General features: G+C 37.8%; 2 protein-coding genes across 3 annotated transcripts in view; both read left to right on the top strand.

Moving 5' to 3' along the window:
• Positions 1-13965, top strand: LOC137176755 (protein NLRC3-like). 2 transcript variants are annotated; one of them, XM_067582659.1, is made up of 14 exons: positions 1-199; positions 530-573; positions 1414-1479; positions 1850-1960; positions 2672-2785; positions 3489-3602; positions 4274-4387; positions 7916-7991; positions 8136-8364; positions 8846-10640; positions 10752-10925; positions 11127-11300; positions 12080-12126; positions 12836-13965. In XM_067582659.1, exons 2-14 carry the CDS (start codon positions 566-568, stop codon positions 13384-13386), a joined length of 3573 nt encoding a protein of 1190 aa, XP_067438760.1. In that variant the 5' UTR covers positions 1-199; positions 530-565; the 3' UTR covers positions 13387-13965. The 2 variants fall into 2 exon arrangements, with proteins under 2 accessions (XP_067438760.1, XP_067438761.1); XM_067582660.1 differs by lacking the exon at positions 1850-1960.
• A 1555-nt stretch (positions 13966-15520) lies between these two features.
• Positions 15521-23702, top strand: part of LOC137176753 (protein Shroom2-like) — a 30432-nt gene continuing 22250 nt past the window's right edge. The window contains exons 1-2 of the mRNA XM_067582655.1: positions 15521-15758; positions 18464-18612. Coding sequence (XP_067438756.1) covers positions 15549-15758; positions 18464-18612 — 359 coding nt within the window. The 5' untranslated portion in view covers positions 15521-15548. The remainder of the gene's footprint in view (positions 15759-18463; positions 18613-23702) is intronic.

Raw genomic sequence — 23702 nt, forward strand, 5'->3', positions numbered from 1 at the left:
TGAAAGCCACCATTAGACAAAGAGGACTGACGAAGGAGAAGCAGAATTTCACACACTTTGCTCATTTGAGAGTTATGAATGTAGTCTTGATTTAAGCAGTTAGTCCCAATGAGATGGATATAAATCTGTTTTTCTAGAGAGACCTGAAAAAGACACAAGAGAGCTGCTGAACAGACGGTAACATCTGCGAACGACTTGAGTACGTATAACTCTACTTGAATTCTTGTCAATCTCTGATGCTTCATCTTCATCAGAAACAAAATGTTTGTGATGTATTAATCTCCAGAACATAATGACAGACTAACAATGTTGTCAATGATACATCTTTTATCTTGTTTTTGAAAACATTAAAGAAAATATATAGTTCAATTTAACGTGTTTTTTATTTAAGATTTTACTGTTATGCATGTCCAAATAATACATGAACTTTATACTCTACTTCTTAAATCTAGTAAAAATTATGATTTAATCCTCTAGGACTTTGGGATCTACTAATGACATTAAACCTTCTCTCATTTCTTATTTCTAGTCTGTTGTCTCTTATCAACTGGAGGTTCTTTACAACATGGAAAGGTATTGTGTTTCCTTGACACAGTAATTCTTATAATGATTAACTATAACAACATTTTTTTATTACTCATTTTCAGGCTGTGTAAGGCTCTGTAATTCATTGTTGATTGTGTGCCAAAATTTGGACTTTGGGCGGTTTCGTGATAAGACGACATATGATATCTCATAATGTACTTTGATACTGGAGTTAAAGTTGGACTTTGATATTGACATTACTTTATAAGGGCTGTGTAAGATCACTTTATTATGGTCTCTATTGGTCTACTAAAATATCAAGGCTACAGTATACTCTTTCGGTATTCAGCACAGCAATACTATCAGAACTGTTTAAAAATGCAGCCTCATCCCAATTCACTTCCAATAAATAAAGCTGTACCATCCTCTGCCTAATGTTCACTGGTGCTAAAGTTTGTTTTTAACTGTCAAGCAGTGGGGATTCAGAGAAAAAACATTTCCAATGTGAACAGTTTTGATCATAAACTCTGAACTATAAAAACATTTCATCGTTCATCATCTGCTATTACAAATTTCCACAAAAAGACATTATTAACTTTAAAGTCAATATCCTTTTAGTAATCTTAACATTTGCAACCCAGTGTCCTATGAATTAGGTTCAAATACAAATAATTTGCACTGTCCAATTTGTTTGGGAGGAAATATCAGCTACAGTCTTTCCCAAACATTTCCAGTTGCATTAATCGAAAAAATATAATCATGTTTTAGTTGTCAGGAGCAAATATTGTAGGGAAAACAAATGACACACATCAACAATTAACGTTTGGATGATTTGTACAAAGACAAAGGCAAACCAGGTAGTGACCTGCCCTGTTTGTGTCTACCAAGAATTAATCAGGAGAGACCAGACTCCCCGGAGCCCGGCTGTGTGTCCATGAGGAGTGACCAGTCAAGGTAAGGCGTATTGGATTTTAAAGAAGGTCACATTTCCTCAGAACAGAAGTAAGTAGTTTCTCTAATATCTTGTTTCATTCATGTTTTCATTTGCATTTTTCCAGCGATTATTTGTTAAATGTAAAAGTTTCTTTTTAGCACATTATTCTCTTCTGATATTTTACATAATTTCTTGTTCCTGTTCCTGAGCATAATAGCACATATTTAGTTATAACTTTAAAATTTAGCAAAATATTTGGTGTGATATTAGCTAAATATTTTAACATTTAACCAAGTGCTTAATTCTAGACAAATTATTTTAATAGTGTATTTTTACTGTTCACATTTAGTTTTCTGTAAATATGTGTGTGTGTAATTGTCTGTCTACCAGGATTCCTCAGGAGAGACCAGATTCTCCTACACCCAGCTGTGTGTCTCTGAAGAGTGACCGGTCACAGCAAGGCCAAATAGATTTTAAAGTTGACATTTCCTCTGAACAGAAGTAAGCTTACATTCAGTCGCATTCAGCTCCACAGTTTTGATGACTTGTCCTGCATTTGGGGATATACATAAATTGATCCAATCAAATGTGGTTTTGGGTGACCAGTAAACCCAGCTGACCCCTCCACCCCTCTCAAAGTGTGCAGGTGGATATGTTTTGGTAAAAATATTATTTACATTTCCAAAAGAGTGTGGTTGCAATCCACTTTATTCATTTGTCTCTTGTCCTTCTTGCAGTGTGCTTTTAAACTTTATTAATATTGGGACATATCTAATGTGATCTATGAAGGTATTGCAGCAGCTAGTTCAGACCATAAAAACGCAAAGCTGCTTCACCAACTGATCAAAGAGTTCTGATTGGTTCATGTTGAATTAGTAGATCTGAGAGGTACTGTGGAGCAAGGCTGTGCACTGCTTTAAAGAAAAAAAAAGTGAAGTTTTATAATCAGTTCTGAAACTTATCAGAATCCAATGCAGATATCTAAAAAGAGGTGTGATCTAATAAACCTTTTTCTCTCATGTAAGGACTAATTTTGCATTAGACACTGATGACCTATTTGGTTGTTTGATTGCTTCTCTTCTTTTCTTAGTGTGTGTGTTTTTTTCACACCTTTAACTACCTTACTACTGTGTGTGTGTGTGTGTGTGTGTGTGTGTGTGTGTGTGTGTGTGTGTGTGTGTGTGTGTGTGTGTGTAATTGTCTGTCTACCAGGATTCCTCAGGAGAGACCAGTTTCTCCTGCACCCAGCTGTGTGTCTCTGAAGAGTGACCGGTCAAAACAAGGCCAAATAGATTTTAAAGAAGTTGACATTTCCTCTGAACAGAAGTAAGCTTACATTTTCAGCTACATTCAGCTCCACAGTTTTGATGACTTATCCTGCATTTGGGGATATACATAAATTGATCCAATCAAATGTGGTTTTGGGTGACCAGTAAACCCAGCTGACCCCTCCACCCCTCTCAAAGTGTGCAGGTGGATATGTTTTGGTAAAAATATTATTTACATTTCCAAAAGAGTGTGGTTGCAATCCACTTTATTCATTTGTCTCTTGTCCTTCTTGCAGTGTGCTTTTAAACTTTATTAATATTGGGACATATCTAATGTGATCTATGAAGGTATTGCAGCAGCTAGTTCAGACCATAAAAACGCAAAGCTGCTTCACCAACTGATCAAAGAGTTCTGATTGGTTCATGTTGAATTAGTAGATCTGAGAGGTACTGTGGAGCAAGGCTGTGCACTGCTTTAAAGAAAAAAAAAGTGAAGTTTTATAATCAGTTCTGAAACTTATCAGAATCCAATGCAGATATCTAAAAAGAGGTGTGATCTAATAAACCTTTTTCTCTCATGTAAGGACTAATTTTGCATTAGACACTGATGACCTATTTGGTTGTTTGATTGCTTCTCTTCTTTTCTTAGTGTGTGTGTTTTTTTCACACCTTTAACTACCTTACTACTGTGTGTGTGTGTGTGTGTGTGTGTGTGTGTGTGTGTGTGTGTGTGTGTGTGTGTGTAATTGTCTGTCTACCAGGATTCCTCAGGAGAGACCAGTTTCTCCTGCACCCAGCTGTGTGTCTCTGAAGAGTGACCGGTCAAAACAAGGCCAAATAGATTTTAAAGAAGTTGACATTTCCTCTGAACAGAAGTAAGCTTACATTTTCAGCTACATTCAGCTCCACAGTTTTGATGACTTATCCTGCATTTGGGGATATACATAAATTGATCCAATCAAATGTGGGTTTGGGTGACCAGTAAACCCCTTCCAGCTGACCCCTCCACCCCTCTCAAAGTGTGCAGGTGGATATGTTTTGGTAAAAATATTATTTACATTTCCAAAAGAGTGTGGTTGCAATCCACTTTATTCATTTGTCTCCTGTCCTCCTCTGCAGTGTGCTTTTTAACTATTTATATTGGGACATATCTAATGTGATCTATGAAGGTATTGCAGCAGCTAGTTCAGACCATAAAAACGCAAAGCTGCTTCACCAACTGATCAAAGAGTTCTGATTGGTTCATGTTGAATAAGTAGATCTGAGAGGTACTGTGGAGCAAGGCTGTGCACTGCTTTAAAGGAAAAAAAAGTGAAGTTTTATAATCAGTTCTGAAACTTATCAGAATCCAATGCAGATATCTAAAAAGAGGTGTGATCTGATAAACTTTTTTCTCTCATGTAAGGACTAATTTTGCATTAGACACTGATGACCTATTTGGTTGTTTGATTGCTTCTCTTCTTTTCTTAGTGTGTGTGTTTTTTTCACACCTTTAACTACCTTACTACTGTGTGTCTGTGTGTGTGTGTAATTGTCTGTCTACCAGGATTCCTCAGGAGAGACCAGTTTCTCCTGCACCCAGCTGTGTGTCTCTGAAGAGTGACCGGTCAAAACAAGGCCAAATAGATTTTAAAGAAGTTGACATTTCCTCTGAACAGAAGTAAGCTTACATTTTCAGCTACATTCAGCTCCACAGTTTTGATGACTTGTCCTGCATTTGGGGATATACATAAATTGATCTAATCAAATGTGGTTTTGGGTGACCAGTAAACCCCTTCCAGCTACTTCTCTCAGACAGGTACTGTGGAGCAAGGCTGTGCACTGCTTTAAAGAAAAAGAACGACCTATTTAGTAATTTCTCTTTCTTAGTGTGCGTTTTTATTATGTGTGTGACATTTTGTGCACACACTGCAAACCAATTTCCTTCTAAGATAAGAATAAGGTTAATCTTTAATCTTAAGGAATCGTTGGACAAGAGATAAGTGCATGAATAGGTTTCTTTGTACCTGATTGAAACAGGAAGTCTCTTAGTCAAGATATATTTTTATTGTAATATAAGACTGTTTTGGTCATGCTGGCGATTTGTCTCAGGAGAACTGAATCAGTTTTTGTCTGTACACATGCAGCTGCATTCTGGACCAGCTGGAGAGTCTTTAGAGACTTGTTAGGGCAGCTTGAGAACAAGTAATTGCAATTATCCGGCCTTGAATTAACAAATGCGTGGACTAGTTTTTCTGCATCTTTTTAAGACAGGATGTCCCTAATTTTTGCAATATTACACAAGTGAAAAAAGGCAGTCCTTAAAATTTGTTTTATGTGGTAGTTAAAGGACATATCCTCATCAAAAAGAACTCCCAGATTCCTTTCAGTGGTGCTGGCGGCCAGGGTAATGCCATCTAGAGTAGCTATATGATTAGATAATGTGTTTTTATGGTGTTGAGGGCCAAGCACAATAACTTCAGTTTTTTCTGAGTTAAGTAGCAAAAACTGCAGGTCATCCAGGTTTTTTTATGTCCTTAAGGCATGCTTGGAGTTTCTTTAACTGATTGGTTTCATCTGGCTTCATTGATAAATATAATTGGGTATCATCTGCGTAACAATGTAACAATTTATGGAGTGTTTCCACATAATATTACCTAAAGGAAGCATATATGATCTAACTCTTGTGTGCATGGAGGATTCATCGTTAACGTGTACAAACTGAAATTGATCTGTTAAATAGGATTTAAACCAGCTTAATGCACTTCCTTTAATGCAAATTAAATTATCCAGTCTCAGTAATAAGATGTGATGGTCACTGGTGTCAAATGTGGCACTGAGATTTAACAAGACAAGTACAGAGAGAAGTCCTTTGTCCGATGCAACTAGGAGGTCATTTGTAACTCTGGAATTTACAGGAAGCCAATGCAGCGAAGCTAAAATGGGAGAAATATGATCTTTTTCTAGTCACCACAAGTGCTGTCTCTGTGCTATGATGCGCTCTAAATCCTGACTGAAATTCCTCAAATAAACTATTGTTGTGTAGAAAATCACATGACTGATTGACAACTGCTTTCTCAAGGATCTTAGAGTGACAGGGAAGGTTAGATATAGGTCTATAGTTGGCTAAGACACCTGAATCAAGAGTAGGCTAGAGGAGGTTTAATTACAGCTACTTTAAAGGACTGTGGTACATAACCTGTTAATAAAGACAGATTGATCATATCTAGTAAAGAAGTGCTAACTAAAGGTAAGACTTCCTTAAGCTGCCTAGTTGGGATGGGGTCTAAGAGATAGGTTGATGGTTTATATGAGGAAATAATTGAAGTTAGTCCGGGAAGGTCAATTGGTGAAAGGTTTTACAGCTATTTCTAAGGTTCCTGTGTTTGGGGATAAATCAGTGCCTGTTGAGGGCAGTAGGTAATGAATTTTGTCTCTAATAGTTAGAATAATGTTGGTGCATATCTAATGTGATCTGCCAAGGTATTCCAGCTGCTAGTTCAGACCATAAAAATGCAAAGCCACTTCACCAGCTGCCAGATGATCGAATAGTTCTGAAAGGTTCATGTTGAAAAAGTAGGTCAGAGAGGTACCGTGGCACTTTAAAGCAAAAAAAGTAAAATTTTGTAATCAATTCTGAAACACAATCCAATGCATATCTTTCAAGTTAGGACTAATTTTGCATTAGACCACTGACGACCTATTTGGTCATTTGATTGTTTCTCTTTCCTTCTTGTTTTTATTATGTATGTGACATTTTATGCACACACTGCAGACCAATTTTCCTCTGCAAAAGTTAATCTTTAATATTACGGAATTGTTGGACAAGAGAAAAGTGCATGAATAGGTTTCTCTGTGACTGATTGAAACAGGAAGTCTCTTACTCTAGATTTTTACTGTGCTAAAACACTGTTTTGGTAAAGCTGGTGATTTGTCTCAGGAGTGAGGTCTGAATTAGCAGTAACACCCAGACATCAAACCTGTGTGGTACTTTCCACAGACAGAAAGGCTAAATAAAAACACTTTTCTTGCTGCAAAGTTTTAGCACTAATAACAAGAATTTAATTTTGTCACTGTTAAGCTACAGAAAATTTTGGGACTAATATCTCTGATACATTCAACCAGTAATTTAACAGGGCTGAAGATGTAACTGTGTCATCAGCAAAATTATGGCACTATTATTTTTATCTTTGTACAAACACACCTTTAACTACCTTACTACTGTGTGTGTCAAACTGTCAAGCCGTATTAATGTGGTAATCAAAAGAGATGTTAAACTTAAAGGAAAATTCTCAATGTTTCAAGTGTGTCTTAAAACAACAGTCAAGTGTCCATATGAACAGTGAAAGAGGTTTTCCTCGCTGTAATCATGCCTCCTGTTCATAATGGATATTAAAAGATCCACTTCAAATGTGCTTTCAATGTAAGTGATGGGGGACAAAATCAACAGTGTGTCTAGTCATTTTGTGCAAAATTGTATTTAAAAGTTGATGTGAAGCTTATATGAGGCTTCAGCAGTCTGAGTTAGTCATATCAAGTGGATATCCACCATATTTAGTCTTTTTAGCATCAAATTCCCTCTTTGTGTTTCCTCGGACAGTGTTTCCCTGTTGAACTGCAGTGGAAATACAGTAACAGAAAGACGGACTTTGGCACTAAAAAGACTGTAACGTTGAAATCTCTACTTGATTTGACTCATTTGGATGACTGAAGCTTCATATTAGCTTCAGATAAACTTTGAAATACATTTTTGCACAGAAAGAGGACTGTGGATTTTGTTCCCCATCACTTACATTATAAGTGCATTATGAGGGGATCTTCTAATGGTCAGTATGAACAGGAGGAATGATTAATGCAAGAAAACCAGGTTTCAATGTTCATTTGGACTCCTTACTGTTGTTTTAAGAAAGACTTGAAAATTGTGAAGCAGTCCTTTAAGAATCACATAGGTAGCACAACATACATTAAAGGAAAACTGCCAAAAGGTTTGATTAAATAATTAAATTAAAAAATAAAAAAGACCTGAGATTTGGATTCATCAAGCTGGAGAAAGTTCTGTGATATCCAACACTTTCTTCCGATAGGCTTGTATGCAAGACCAGTTACAAAATTAACTGGATTAAAGGCATATAGCAGATTATCATCTGCATAATAGTGGATGGACTATAAAATTGTTTATAATGTGATGTACAATTGTTTTCTCCCAAAGTGTTGATGAGACATCAGAGCCGTCCATCAATCATTCTGCCCAACTACATCAAACAGACCTGGACTCCACTTTTATGGTTTGTACAACACATTGTACTTATGCCAAATATAACGTTAAAACATTCATTTCGACTAGTGTGTTGTTGGTGTATGAAATATAGATTTAATGTTGTCTTCCATGATTTTAGCATTAATCTTTCATTAGCATTGTTTTATTCCAGCTTCTTGAAGAGAATATCGTCACCTTTGCAAAGAATGAGCTTAAGAAGCTTCAGAGGATTCTGAGTCCAGGTTACCCAGAAAACTTAAAGAGGCAGATGGAGGATGAGGAGGTGGCTCAAGGTGAGGATGAAGAGCAGAGGAGCAGCAGCAGACAGGCATTTCTGAAGGTCGCTCTGTACTTCCTGAGAAGAATGAATAAGGACACACTGGCTGACTCTCTTTTAAGCAGTAAGATATTTTATTTTAACATGATGGAAAGAAAAAAAGAAAATTAAGAACTATGTTCTTACTTTTTCAGAAACAAAGGAATGAGTTTTTAATTATTTCCGAAATTATACCTTATATTGCAGAGATTGGCTCTGCTTTGGTGATCTCCTGACTTTTAATGTTGCATCATCACGAGGTCATTTCAATTTCTAAATACTTTGGTTTATGACCAGATACCTGCAAAACTAATGACATTCCCATTAGCTTCATCTGGATTTTATGTTTACTGCTAATTAGCAAGTATTAGCATGCTGACACACTAAATTAAGATGATGAACATGGTAATCACTATATTTGTGTCACCATATTAGTATTTTCATTGTTTCACTGCTGATGTTAGTATTTAGCTAAAAGCACCTCTGTAGCTCACAGAGCTGTCAGTGTGGCTGTGGACTTGATGTAATATCCACTCAGTGATCGCATTTATTGTTTGGTCAACCAGGAACATCAGCTCCCATGTGCCAGAGGAAACTGAAAACTACTCTAAAGAAGAAGTTCCAGTGTGTGTTTGAGGGGATTGCTAAAGCAGGAAACCAAACCCCTCTGAATCATATCTACACAGAGCTCTACATCACAGAGGGAGGGACTGCAGAGGTCAATGATGAACATGAGGTCAGACAGATTGAAAATTTATACAGGAAAGCAATGGTAACAGAAACAACAATCAAATGTGAAGACATCTTTAAAGTCTCACCTGACAAACCAATCAGAACAGTGATGACAAAGGGAGTGGCTGGCATTGGGAAAACAGTCTTAACACAGAAGTTCACTCTGGACTGGGCTGAGGACAAAGCCAACCAGGACATACAGTTCACATTTCCATTCACTTTCAGAGAGCTGAATGTGCTGAAAGAGAAAAAGTACAGTTTGGTGGAACTTGTTCATCACTTCTTTCCTGAAACCAAAGAAGCAAGAATCTGCAGCTTTGAAGAGTTCCAGGTTATGTTCATCTTTAACGGTCTGGATGAGTGTCGACTTCCTCTGGACTTCCACAACAATGAGATCCTGACTGATGTTACAGAGTCCACCTCAGTGGGTGTGCTGCTGACAAACCTCATCAGGGGGAAACTGCTTCCCTCTGCTCGCCTCTGGATAACCACACGACCTGCAGCAGCCAGTCAGATCCCCCCTGAGTGTGTCGGCATGGTAACAGAGGTCAGAGGATTCGATAACCAACAGAAGGAGGAGTACTTCAGGAAGAGATTCAGAAATGAGGAGCTAGCGAGCACAATCATCTCCCACATCAAGACATCACAAATCCTCCACATCATGTGCCACATGCCAGTCTTCTGCTGGATCACTGCTACAGTTCTGGAGAATGTGTCGAAAGTCAACGAGAGTGGAGGGCTGCCCAAGACCCTGACTGAGATGTACATCCACTTGCTGGTGGTTCAGTCTAAACTGGAGAACATCAAGTATGATGGAGGAGCTGAGACAGATCCACACTGGAGTCCAGAGAGCAGGAAGATGATTGAGTCTCTGGGAAAACTGGCTTTTGAGCAGCTGCAAAAAGTCAACCTCATCTTCTATGAATCAGACCTGAAAGAGTGTGGCATCGATAGCAAAGTAGCCTCAACGTGCTCAGGAGTGTTCACACAGATTTTTAAAGAGCAGGAAGGGCTGTACCAGGACAAGGTGTTCTGCTTTGTCCATCTGAGTGTTCAGGAGTTTCTGGCTGCTCTTTATGTCCATCAGACATTTATCAACTCTGGAGTCAATCTGCTGGCAGGACCAAAACCAACTTCTCAGTGGTCTGCATGGTTTAAAGATTCTTCAGCAAAAAATTTTTACCAGAAAGCTGTTGACAAGGCCTTACAGAGTCCAAATGGACACCTGGATATGTTTCTTCGCTTCCTCCTGGGACTTTCACTGCAGACCAGTCAGACACTCCTACAAGGTCTGTTGACAAAGACAAGAGATACCTCAGAGACCATTCAGGAAATTGTCCAGTACATCAAGAAGAAGATTGAGGAAAGCCCAACTCCAGAGAGAAGAATCAATCTATTCCACTGTCTGAAAGAGCTGAAGGATCACTCTCTAATGGAGGAGATCCAACAGTATCTGAGTACAGGAAGTCTCTTCACAGACAGTCTCTCTCCTATTCAGTGGTCAGCTCTGGTCTTCTTCTTACTGTCATCAGAAAAAGATCTGGACGTGTTTGACCTGAAGAAATATGCTTCCTCAGAGAAGGCCCTTCTGAGGCTACTGCCAGTAGTCAAAGCCTCCAAAAAAGCTCTGTAAGTCCACAGATAATTGAGAAGAGTCAGTACACTTTGGTATAGAGTTGTCTTTCCAAATGGAGAGAAAGACTCAATAAATTATTGTGTATTTTCTCATTATTGTTTCAGGCTGAGTGACTGTAACCTCTCAGAGAGAAGCTGTGAAGCTCTGTCCTCAGTTCTCAGCTCCCAGTCCTCTAGTCTGAGAGAGTTGGATCTCAGTAACAACAACCTGCAGTATTCAGGAGTTAAGCATCTTTCTACTGGATTGGGGAGTCCGCACTGTAAACTGGAAACTCTCAGGTCAGGATTTCTGTTTGTGTTGAAAAAAGGATAATTTAAATTCAACATTATATTGGGTAATATTAGAGAGTATCAACAGACCACTTGGATAACTTTCCTTTGGTATCAATCTCCAGCCCTGATATTTAGGTTTCTCTTTTTGTGCATCTGCTGTTAAACCTTATATTACAAGGATTAACCCTCATGAATCTGTATTTGCAGGCTGTCGGGCTGCATGATCACAGAGGCAGGCTGTGCTTCTCTGGCCTCAGCTCTGAGATCTAATCCATCCTATTTGAGAGTGCTGGACCTGAGCTATAATCATCCAGGAGACTCAGGAATTGAGCTACTGTTTGAAGGAATAGGGACAGGGAACTGGAGACTGGACACTCTCAGGTATGGAGAGACTTACTGATAAGCAGAAAAAATATATTATGGAAGATTTTCTAGAGCTTTTCTCTGTATTGGTGTCAACCTTTGTTAGTGTATGGTTTTTCCAAAAAATGAGTGAGGTACGTATATCAGACTGACTTATTGTTCAATAACATCAGTTAAGGTAAGGATGTCATAGGCCTTGGGTATTAGTGGTTTTTATGATAGAACTTCCTCACATATTAATATATACATTTCTCAGGATTGTATAAACAGAGTTCTTTCAGATTAATATTTAGGGTTAGGTTATGTCTACTAATGGTAAGTGCTTCATCAGGAAAGAATAAGCAGCTGCTTAAAACAAACAACAGATTCAACAGATTTGATTGAATGGGGAAATAGAAATGCCCCAATGTTGATGTTCTAAAAGTCACTGATGTTACTAAGCCATTAATCAGCATATCTGATATGTTGCTAGTGAGGCTAAAAAAGCAACCATAACTCTTTCATTGTCTGAAGTAACTTTACTGTTATACTTTTATACATTGTGAATATGTTCCTGTCAACCTGTCTGATTTGGTCAGAATATTATACAAATGCCCTAAAAGTGAACAAAGAATGAGAAGCAATAGATAAATAAGACCTCCCTGGAATTAAAACAATAGTGTCTGTAATTACTAATACAGTTCAGACACATTAGTACATCATACCAGTATAAACAAGAAAAAAAAATGGACAAGCAATGTATGCATTATCCAAGAAATATGCTGGTCTACTGTCTGATTGTGTATATCCTCCTCCAGTGTGGACCACGGTGGAGTCTCCAGGCTGAAACCAGGTCTGAGGAAGTGTAAGTGTATTTTTGGTTTTGATTAATGAAAATGAAGCAGAATTGAAAGTAACAAAGCACAGTGCCCTCCACAGCTGTGACTGTGACTTTTTTAGAGGAGTAAGTAGGGGTCAGTTTTGCAAAGGGCCAGATTTAAATGTATTGCATACATGCATGTCAAAATGTTACTTTTTACAATTTGTTGTCACCAATGCCTGCCTCCTCATCTTTAGCCTATTAGCAGACTCAGCTAGAGCCAGAGCAACAAAAGAGAAAATATATACTATTGTTTTGTCATTGATAGAGTTTTGCATCTGTAAAATACACATGCTGAGTATTTTGTGGGTACTTTAAACAATGATTTTAACACAACAGTGTCTTTCCTCTGGTCAATGTCTGGAGTCAGAGAACTGTCATGTTAATTCTGAAATTAACCAGCTAGCTGCTGCTATTAACACCAGCTCCTCAAATTGATATCAAGTAAGAAAATCCAAGCTCACAAGCCAATCTACCTGATTACCTGGTTACCTACATTGGGAAATCCTGGTGGACTCTGGATTTAATTGTGTTACTGGTAACAACATCACTGACATGAAAAGTAATTTTATGATAGAAATGTGGAGTATAATAGTTCCATTGATTAAATAAAACTTTGGGGCAAAATTTTGATTCAAATATTTGTATTAATTATATTGGATTAACACTGTGTTGCATTTTTTCATGGTTTCAGACGCCTGTGAACTTGTAATGGACCCAGACACAGCACACAGAAACCTCTTCCTATCTGACAACAACAGAAAAGTGACAGCAGTGAGAGAGGAGCAGCAATATCCTGATCATCCAGAGAGATTTAACCACTGGAGACAGCTTCTGTGTAAAAATGGTCTGACTGGTCGTTGTTACTGGGAGGTGGAGAGGAAAGGAGAAGTTCATGTAGCAGTGACTTACAAAGAAATCAGAAGGGAGGGAGACAGTAATTTCTGTTTGCTTGGAGGGAATATTCAGTCCTGGAGTCTGAGATGTTCTGATGATGGGTACTCTGTCTCTCACAATAACAAAGTAACATCTGTACATCCTCTCTCCATTCTGTCTAACAGACATGCAGTGTATGTGAACCATCCTGCAGGCACTCTGTCTTTCTATGGAGTCTCATCTGACACACTGATCCACCTCCACACCTTCAACACCACATTCACTGAGCCTGTCTATCCTGCATTTGGGTTCATGTCTGATATTAGATTTGGGTCTTTTAGTCCTTCAGTGTCTCTGTGTCAGCTGTGAGTGGGATAATCAACTCCTGTGTAGAGAAGCACACCATTTACAAGCTGGTTCAGTCTGTACAGGATTACACACACAAAAACACACAGATTCAAACAAATATTTCAGGCGAATGATGTACTAAATCATCCGCAGTACTCTGTACAAAATGATTCCTTAGTTATTGATTAAATGTCTTCTAGTCCTTTAAAGTTGTTAAATGCAATTATCAAGGAAAATGTTTTTTTTTTTACATGTTTTCTGTAAAGAAATAATTAATCTTAAAACCAAAATACATATACTGTAAGTATATCTGTCAATGTAACAAGTCATTTTGTGTTATTTTTATAGTACTGTACACTTATTTTATATCATCAACTTGGTACTGAAATGTGGATGGAAGGATGTCAGGTGGAAATATTGTTCAACTCACCAGAAACGTCCAGGTCAAAATGTTATACTTTGTGTAAATATATTGAAATAGTATTTCCTAGGATTTGATGTGATGTGCAGGTGTAATCCTACACTGCCTTTACCCGGTGATACAGTATCATAAACAGCTGTAGAGTCTTTTGTAATGCAATAAAACTACTTGGAAATGAACCGTTTTTGTAGATGTAATTTTTTAGTCTGTGCCTGTGTTTAAGGATTATGATTGGATTAAGAGTTTATATACATACATACATTCATATCTTAAAAATCTTATTTTAAAGTGCAGAAAGAATATTTCAGTCTGTTTCTAATTTCAATCAACTTGCTTAAAATGTTCCAGAAACAAGAAAATACTTTTTCATTGAAATATGAAAAAGTAGATTTTTTCATATGATTAAATTCTTGAAAGAAGTTTATTTTCATCGAGAAAAATGCTGAAAGAAAGAAAAGAAAGACAGAGCATTGTTAGGGGACAGTGTACATGCCAAAACTTTGGCCTAGCAGTGACGTAGGGACGTTGAAGTTTACGTGAAGAACCTGAAGGCAACAAACAGCCAGGTGACGCTGCACGCCGCCGCAAGGGGGCGCTGTGACGTCATATGTTAAGGTAACTGACGGAGAGGATGGTGGAGGACAGGTGGTGATGTCAGTGCAGGGTTGTGTAATGTTGTGTTGTGACGGGAGAAGCAGCCCAGAAAGGGACTGAGGGAGGTTCAGTTCACATGAAATACTGCTCAGGACCCGAAACTGCTCAACTAAATTAATTTATAAAACTCAGTTAAGAGCAGAGCGCGAGCCACCACCTGTTGGAGCCACACGAGAAAAAACGACTTGGTTTGTATATCTTGTTTCTTGTTGATGCGTCTTGGAGGTTTGTTTGGTGCTTTTGTTTGCAGAAAACATTTGGAAGTATCTTAAAAGTCTTGAAAATGCTGCTAAAAAAATCTACTAAATATATATATGTATATGTATATGTATTTATGTATTTATGTTAGATCATAATTGGCTTAATCTGCTGTAATCATTATACCATTATACCAGCTCGGTAGTAAAATGTTATTGTCATGTCATTTGTACATTTACTGACTTACATCAACTTGCCTGTTTTTTAGGGAGGAAAATTTGCTTTTTTCATAACAAATAAATATATAAACGTAAAAAGGCAAAATATATACTCAATACGTAAAAACTAACTGCACTATATTGGTTTATAAAATGTTTAAATTATCTTTTTCACCTCCTAAACAGCATTTAGATTCAGGCTGCAACTAACAATTGTTTTCATTATCAATTCAAATTTGAATTATTTTCTCAAATAATACAAATTAATGAACTTTTGGGTTATAAACTGTCAGAAAATAGTAAAGATTAATATATTGAAATCACTTATTTTGTCCAACCAGTAGCCCAAAGCCTCATAATATTCAGTTTAATATCATCTTAGACTAAAAAATTCAAACATTACCATTTGAGAAGCAGAAACCAAGAAATGTTTAGCATTTTGCTTAATAAAAAGACTTAAATGAGTAATTGATTATAAAATACTTGCAGATGGTTAATTTTAAGGACAAAAAGTCTAAACTCAACAGGACATTATTGCATTTTAAGGTATTTAAACCTCTTGCTGTATCATGAATGTATTTGTGGAGACTCATTAGTAAATTATTCCTCGAGTTTTTATGTCTATATAAATGATCAGTTGTGAAATAATCTTTCAGGGTGATGTTAATGGAGCCCACTGAACCGGAGGCATCATGGACGTCGTGGACAACAGAGACGACCTGAGAGTGTCAGCGGGAGGAAGACCGCAGTGGTGGAGAGGCTCGGGGCAGCAGAGGGAAAAGGAGGAGGATGAGGAGCAGGTTGAAGAGCAGCTGGTGGAGGTGCTGCTCCGAGGTAAAGCCCCCTGGGGCTTCACCCTGAGAGGAGGCACCGAGCACCGAGAGCCTCTGGTCATCACGAAGGTAACCGGACATTAGTATCAAAAACTGTCAAGTATGCTCATAATCTTGTTTATTTACTCTTTGCTGAGATAGATGCTAATTTAAACCAACGTTTTAGTTCCTGTACATCTGCTTGTGTTCAGATTTTGCAGAACTTTTTGTGAGATGATGTAGAAAAAGATCTTTATTTTTCTCAAAAGTGTCTTTTTGTACCTAAAATCAGGTATTGTATCGGTAATATTAGGCCAGAGGTCGGATCGATTCCACTCAGGCTCAGCTGAGAGGCTCAAGTTTTTCACTCAACTTTAAATTTTAGATCTCAAATGAGGATATTAAAATAGAGCAACTTGAATAAAGTTTTTGAATATTATGCATGTGAATTCTCATCTGAATTTGAGGACCCTAAAATAAATATATATTGGAAAGAAAGGTTTTGAAATTGCACAACTTGAAAATGACGTTTACATTTCAAAATTTGGTTTTCAGTTGCTGATATAATTCAAATTATTATGATATGCTTCCATAGGATGCAGCGATGAGATTGATCATTTTCCCAAAGTTTTGTCAGTGTCGTGTGAAATTGTTTCAATGACATCGTGCAGGTGAGCTTTACTTTAAAGGTGTGAGGACGTAGTAGTGAGATTCATATTCTCTCCAAATTTCTGCAAAAGTCGAGTACAAATGCTGCAGCACTCATACAGAGGCTCATCTTTACTATTTTATTCATACAACAATGAAGCAATGAGACAAATATTTTTGCTTTAACACATAGTAACGAGTGAAATGTGAGATACTTTTCGCACTGGATGGACAGACTATTGAGTGTTGGAAACACCTTCGTCAGCCAAACAGTGAGATTTGTGCTGCAACTTTTATTTCAATTAGACTTACGGTGTAAATTTCACGGCCTTTCAGTGTCTGAAATATTGACCTTTTAATTACGGCAGCTGAAAGCAGTGCCAAAGTTCTCCTGATGCTGCTCCAAGTCTCCTCTAAATCTTCACCACCGCTGTGAGAGATGTTGCACTTCAGGTTCAAATTCTGGACTCTAATTAAAGTGGTCAGGCAGATCGATATAAATTCAAGAGTCCAAAGTCGAAACCTCATCTCAGATTTGAAAGAGACTTTAAAATGAACTCTGGTTTAATTTGAATCCAGGTGTGACTGAAAGTATTGAAGATAAACACAGATGATAGCTGCAATGATTAGTTGATTAGTAGAGCGAAAGAAAATTATATCAATTAATTGTTTAGGTAACTTTAAGCAAGAATGCCAAAGATTTCACGGTTCTTGGTTCTTAAATGTGAGAATTTGCTGTTTTTCTTGGTCTAACATGATAGTAAATTGAATATGTGCAGGTTTTGGATTGTTTGTGGGACAAAACAAGACATTTAATGACACAACTTTGTGCTCTAGGATATAGTAGTGGACAGAAAATAATCAACATACTAATAATGAAATGAATAATGAAAATAATCATTATTTGCAGCCATAAGACAAAAAGTCAAAAAGACATTAAAAAGTTAGTTTATCTTGGCGTGGTTTAGTTAGCTGTGTTAATCGCTCTTCTGTGAACTGCAGCTTACGTCGAGCGCTCAGGTTACAGTCGGTGCAGGTTTAAATTTTTAATCAGAGCTCTCGGGTTTCTGGCCTCCACAGATGCTCCTGGTTCATGTGGATGAAACAATATTTTAAGGGAAACATTCACCTTGAAAATGTCTAAAAAAAAGAGAATTGTTTAGTTTCTGGCTTCATTTTATCACTCGGTGTTTGTTTTAACACAAAGTGGCACCTCTGGCCATGTGTGTTTTGACAGACATGTAACCCATAGCGACTCTAGCGCCCCGTGAGGCTGTAATGCTCATTACACAGCAAATAACAAAACCTGGATGGATGAAAATATTTGGAGATTTTAACCACTAACAGAGCAAAGAAAAATGTAAAGTTTGTCTGGAAGGTGGTGTCATGTTGTTACCTGAATGAAAGAGGTTTTTCCTCTGTATGGCAGCCATTTTAGGACATCTTAGATTCAGCTTTATATTGTCAGACTTGGCTGAACTTTCAGTCTAAGCTGGACGTTGTCAACCTCAGCTCTACTTAGGCTATTCTGTTAAACTGTCTAGCAAAGGAACATTTAGTCAGTGTGTTACTTCTCTGTATACATTCATGAATTCATGCATCACATGAGTCTTTGCATTGACTTCAAAAACAATCGTGCTGTCTCTAAAATTGTCTTTTTCTTCTATCTTAACACACTCTAACATACTAAATGATAGTGGTTCTATACATGCTGGTATGTTAACATTATTACACGTTGCATACTAAATGTTACTTTGCATGTTATATTGACAGGTTCAGATTTATCAGTCAAGCAAGTAAACATATTTCAGTTTGGTGTCTTAATATTCTTTTATTAAGATAGTTTATAAATGCCACCAAGATCGAGGTGGATTTAGATGCATTTTCAGATGTCTTGTGGGAAAAATTATAATAAAGCCACCTGTTAATATACAAATATGTCAAATATATACAAATAAATATATCCCAAAAAACAGCAACAATCAAAATAAACAATACTGAAGAGGCAGAAACCAGCATCCAGTGGCTAAAGGTGCTTAGAAATCAGCTTCATACTGTATGTGTGTCATGATTTGGTTGCATGTGTGTGTGTGTGTGTGTGTGTGTGTGTGTGTGTGTGTGTGTGTGTGTGTGTGTGTGTGTTGTAGGTGGAGGAGGGCAGTGTGGCGTCGGCGGTCCGTCTCCAGGCCGGTGATGAGATGGTGAGCGTGAACGCCGTTCCCCTCAGCGGCTCCCGTCAGGAGGCCATCTGCCTGGTGAAGAGCTCCCACAAGACCCTGACCCTGGTGGTCCGAAGGTACCGCATTTACTCAGCCTGTCCTCAGTTCTTAGACATGAATAATTAGAAACTGCCTGCTAGTCTCTTGTTACCAGACCATCAGAGATCTCTGCCTACTGAAGTCTGGGGATTTCTAAATGCACGGTAGTTGCTTGAACGGCGGCTAACAAACTGACGTCCCTTACAAGGGCACGCCTTACAGGAAATGATGCTTTCCCCCCATAATGACCTGTATTTCACTACTCCAATATGAAGAGCTGCCCTAAAGACTTTGGATTGATTCTGCAATGCAGGGACTTTTTTAAACTTTAATTGTTTGCACCCAGTTTTAACAACAAAAGCTGGGAGTTTCTATAAGTGAAGCGTTTAGAGACTGACCTGTCAGTCTACTGCCTGCACGTGGCCACAGCTGCATGTTGGGTCATGAGAACAACATCAGACCTCAGTATTTATTCTGGTATCTCAAAATGACTCATGAATTGCCCTGAGCGTTTGACCAGGGCTGCTACACCCCCAGCTTGAACATGAACTGAGGTCTAATCTGGAAGACTAAAGCTGTCAGTATACTCCATCACAACTGCACTTCGGCTGGTTGAATAGCTTCCAAACCCCCCCTCCCCCCCCGCACCTTTCTGACGCCAGAATTGGGGGGGCTGTCTATAACTCTCCAAAACTGATAATCTGACATTCACACTGACTTCATGCAGTGATAAGCCAAGCCCTCTTGCAACTCTATGACTGCCTCCCAGCAGAGTCTGTCTGAAAATGTGACCCCCCCCCCCCCCCCCCCCCCCCCCCCCCCCCCCGTATGACAGACAGCTTTCCACTCCTCCGCCTTCGAGTGTGGCCGTTCTGAGCAACCATAAACACTTCTGTTTTCCGTCGGACAAAACAATTAACAAACCAATTCTCAGTCTGCATACAGGGTCGGATCATACTACAAAAACACTCTAGAAGAACTAGCAAAAATTCAGAGAATTGGTTGCTTTGAATGTTAAAACAGAATTATTCATAGATCAAATAGTATTTCTGCAGACAGAAACTCCCTGGTTCATTCACAGTTTGAGATTTTTCAGTTCTAATACCGATATGTAACCATGTTTTTCTACATATCCCTTTGTTTTGTATGTTTAATTTTATCTAAACACAATCAGAAACACAAGATCTTTGCCTAATTGAAAAACAGTCAAAAACCGGCAAAATTTGGATTGAAATCAGGAACTGTCTTATCAATTAATAAATAAACATTACAGATCTGACCATTTGATGCTTTTGATGCTTGACAGTTTTCTGTCAGAACCAAAAAAGTTTTGAGGTTTGATAATCAGTTCTATTCATGATTCTTGTGTAATTTAGTTGTTTTAAATTAAGAAACACCCACTCATTAGGAGGTCAGAGGTCAAAGCCAGAGCTCCCTGACAACAGATTAATATAACAACGTAATTTGGTGACTTTTTAGTGGTCTTATCCAAAGCTGAAGAGAAAATGTAAGGAATGTAAAGGAAGTAACATGTTGCTCATCATCACACTGTGTCCTAAAAATCCTAAAGTCCCATCATGCTTCTTCAGCAGCCATTAATTTCTTTTATTAAGGGGGGTCGGCTGAGGCGGACCCGGCCTGACAGCCTTACACAGGGGCCTCTCGCTGCTTGTTTGCCCGCTGAGGGTAAAACAAAAGCGGGTATTGTGGAGGCAGTCGAGCTCCAGCCAACAGTGTTATTTCAGAGCGCAGATAATGACTCCTAAATGAGACAGAGAGGAGTCCCCTCTGTCAGCTGGCATGACACTGACCCACCAAACCTCACCAGCCTCAAACCAGTGCAACTTTATACTGGTGGTGCTAGGGGACAAGAAGGGTCGACCTTTAGCTCAGTCCAACCTTCAGGTCAACAAAAATAATGAACAACAGTTATATGGATACTGACAGACATGCTACTAAGCTTTAAAAAAGACTTATTTTATCCAGTTTTTACTTAAAAGTTTGCAAAAACAAAGTAAAACTGAAATTAAGTTGAAATGTAGCAGAACTGAGATTTAATCCATGTTCTGCTCCGTGTCAGTTTGAAAGATTAAAGAGTTAAAATTTATAATCAGTCAATAAATTATGTAATTTATCAAGCAAAAAGCCTGTTTTTCCAACACATCCTTGTACCAAAACGTCAAGAAAAGGTCCCAAAACAACATATATGAGTGTTTTCAGCGCCATCTAGAGGACGTGTGGGGACGAGAAGAATGACCCAAAGAACCATTTTATAATATAATGATGTTTCATGGTGGGACAACGCTGTGGTTCAGGTCTGGTTAGGTTTAGGGACAAAAACCACTTGGTTAGGGTTATGGTTAGGGTTAGAGGGTTAGGGTTAGGGTTAGGGTTAGGGTTAGGGAGAGACCACGGTTTCGACACCTGAGCTGCGGTGACTCGCGGTGTCTTTTGCGGGGAAAGACACTTGGTTAGAAACAGGAAGTGAACAGTTGTCTCCTGCAGCAAACGCCACTTTTTGCCCTTTTTTTGCCATTTTCCCAACTATCTAGCCATCCTCCCCCCCATCCACCTCCTGCTGATAATGAAATCACTTTATATTGACATCGCCTCTAATTACAACGGCCACTAGATGGCGTAAATGTAACCATAAATCTCTAAATTTTACACCTATACTGTCGTTTTTCTTGTGAGGACGGGCTGGATTTACTGCTTCTCTTTGTTTATTATGAGTGAAAGTAAGAATATTTTTAGGTTTTGGACCATTGGTCAGACAAAACATTTTTAATATATCTGACATTTTATAGAACAAATAATTAAATTATTTGATTATTCATAAAATCTACATATAAGCTGATAATGAAACAAGCAGCAGGTGTGGGGCAGAATGTCTTCAGCTACAATTATGTTGTGATTTATGTGTATTTGAATGTTTATGGTGCAGATATTTATATATTTTTTAGACTTAACTGCGCCATAACCTACATACAGAAGACCAGATATCTTCTATATGTGTAGTTTCTGTTTCATTTGATTATTGTTGGTTTTATTTAAATTTAATTTAATTTGAATTTTACTTTTTTGCAATATTTTCATCCTTTTCCTATTGTTTCCATAATTTATTTTAGTTTATTTATTTTATCTTGTACATGGGAACTTTTAACACCATCAGTCCCAAAATTAACTGACAGGTGAACATGCTGTTGCACACCTGCTGCTCGTTGTCTTAACGATGCTTCGTTTGGTTTAATGCAGGAGATTCTGCTCTGTATCTTTGACTGGTTGTCAAGCTGTGAGATTATACCAATTTAACATATCAGTTAGAAAATATGCAATGTGCTTTTTGGTTTGGGAGTTTGAAAAATAATACATTCATTGAAAAAAACAACAGGTGGACAGTCATGTGGTCCACAAATATATATCCAAAACTTAACTTTCAAACAATTTCCACAATATACTAGTACTAATATTTGCAACAGCATGTCGGTGCTGCACAGCTTGTGTTTAAAATACACATTTTGCACCAGTTTGGCAGACCTGAGAGTCAGGAAGCAGATAATGAACCCCTGATAGAATTAGCTCCACCTGGTGGAGGCTTGTGTCATTTATGTTTTTTATTTATTTATTTATTTATTTGTTTACAGGAGACACTGCACATTAATCAACACTTACATTTTAACATCAGTGTAAATGTGCCGGGGTTAATAGTCCCAACTCAATGTAAGATTGTTAAATGGATAAAACACTTCATATACGGCAGAATTACAAACAAAATAAGAGGAAAAATCTGGAAAATATCTTACACAACTCTCTGTCTTAACAATGTTAAACATAAAACACAGTCAAACAAGTATAAAACACTTAATGAACACACATCTGAGTAGATTTTAGCCATATTTTAAGTTAATTCTTTTTTTAAGAGTGCGTGTATTTAACTGTTATGTTTATGAGGACCAAATGTTCCAAATGTTCTTATAATGATAGTAAAATGAAAACAAGATGTTACTTGAGAATATTTTTCATTCCTTCCTTTTAAATCTCCTGGCTTCAGGACAAGTTTACTGGTTACTATTCGGTTTATCATCAGATTTATCATTTGTGATGTAGAGATAAACACAGACAGTGTCCACCTCCAAAAAAACAAACATTCTGAACTAAACAAAGGCGGGAAAATGCTTTTTGTTTCTGGGTTAAAGGTGGCAAAGAATGTCTGTTAGTTTCCCGGAGCCCGTGGTGATGTCAACAAAGGCTTTGTGTTTGTTTGACCAACAATCCAAAACCCAAAAGATATTCAGTTTACAACAATATCAAACAGAAAAACACATTGGAGAAGCTGGAACCAGAGAATATTTGGTATATTTTAATTGATAAACTGACTTTGTCAATTGACTAACTGATTGATTAACAGATCCTTTTAGCACTAGAAATGGTTTTAAAATGGATCAAATAAAATTAGAGGAAATTTAAGAGAGAATTAAGAGTTTAAGAGGTTAGAAAATACAAAATATTAAAAATATTGATTACATTACATATAATACATAATACAGTTATTCCAATAATCTCCACCAATTAAATGCCAAATCCAAAAATCCAAACTTTTAACTTACAAAACATTAAATAGATCATTGACCCACTAAAGTAAATGTCAGTTCATTTAAACATCCACATTACAAAGAAAGTTAAATAGTATTTCTTGTGTTTATTTTGGGCTTCTCCTTAAGAACAACCTCCGTCGCTGCTTCTTTAAATCTTTTTTACTACATGTGTCGCTGATGTCCTGTCCTGTCAGAATTATATACTCATCTGCTTACCGGCAAATGGCAACAAGAGTCTTAAAGCTTGAATCCAATTACTAGTTGCAAAGCCACAGGCGTGGGCTCAGCTTTGCAGAGTCGGGTCGAGTCAACAGGAGGGAAAGGTGGATCGCCGATGTGTTTCAACAACCCGCGTCGGTTGAGGAAACACCCGATCCGAGCGGCGTCGAGACAGCGAACACCAGCCTCGTTTTGAGAAAGGACGTTTAAAAAGCAGCTGGGAGAGATCGTTGAGTCATCCTCAGATTTGCTTCAGTCCAGGCGTCCTCCCCTGTTTGCAGGAGGAGTGGTACAGTCCATGTTGCCTAGGTGAG

The sequence above is a fragment of the Thunnus thynnus genome, chromosome 24 (genome assembly GCF_963924715.1).
Source record: "Thunnus thynnus chromosome 24, fThuThy2.1, whole genome shotgun sequence".
NCBI classification, from domain to species: Eukaryota; Metazoa; Chordata; class Actinopteri; order Scombriformes; family Scombridae; genus Thunnus; species Thunnus thynnus.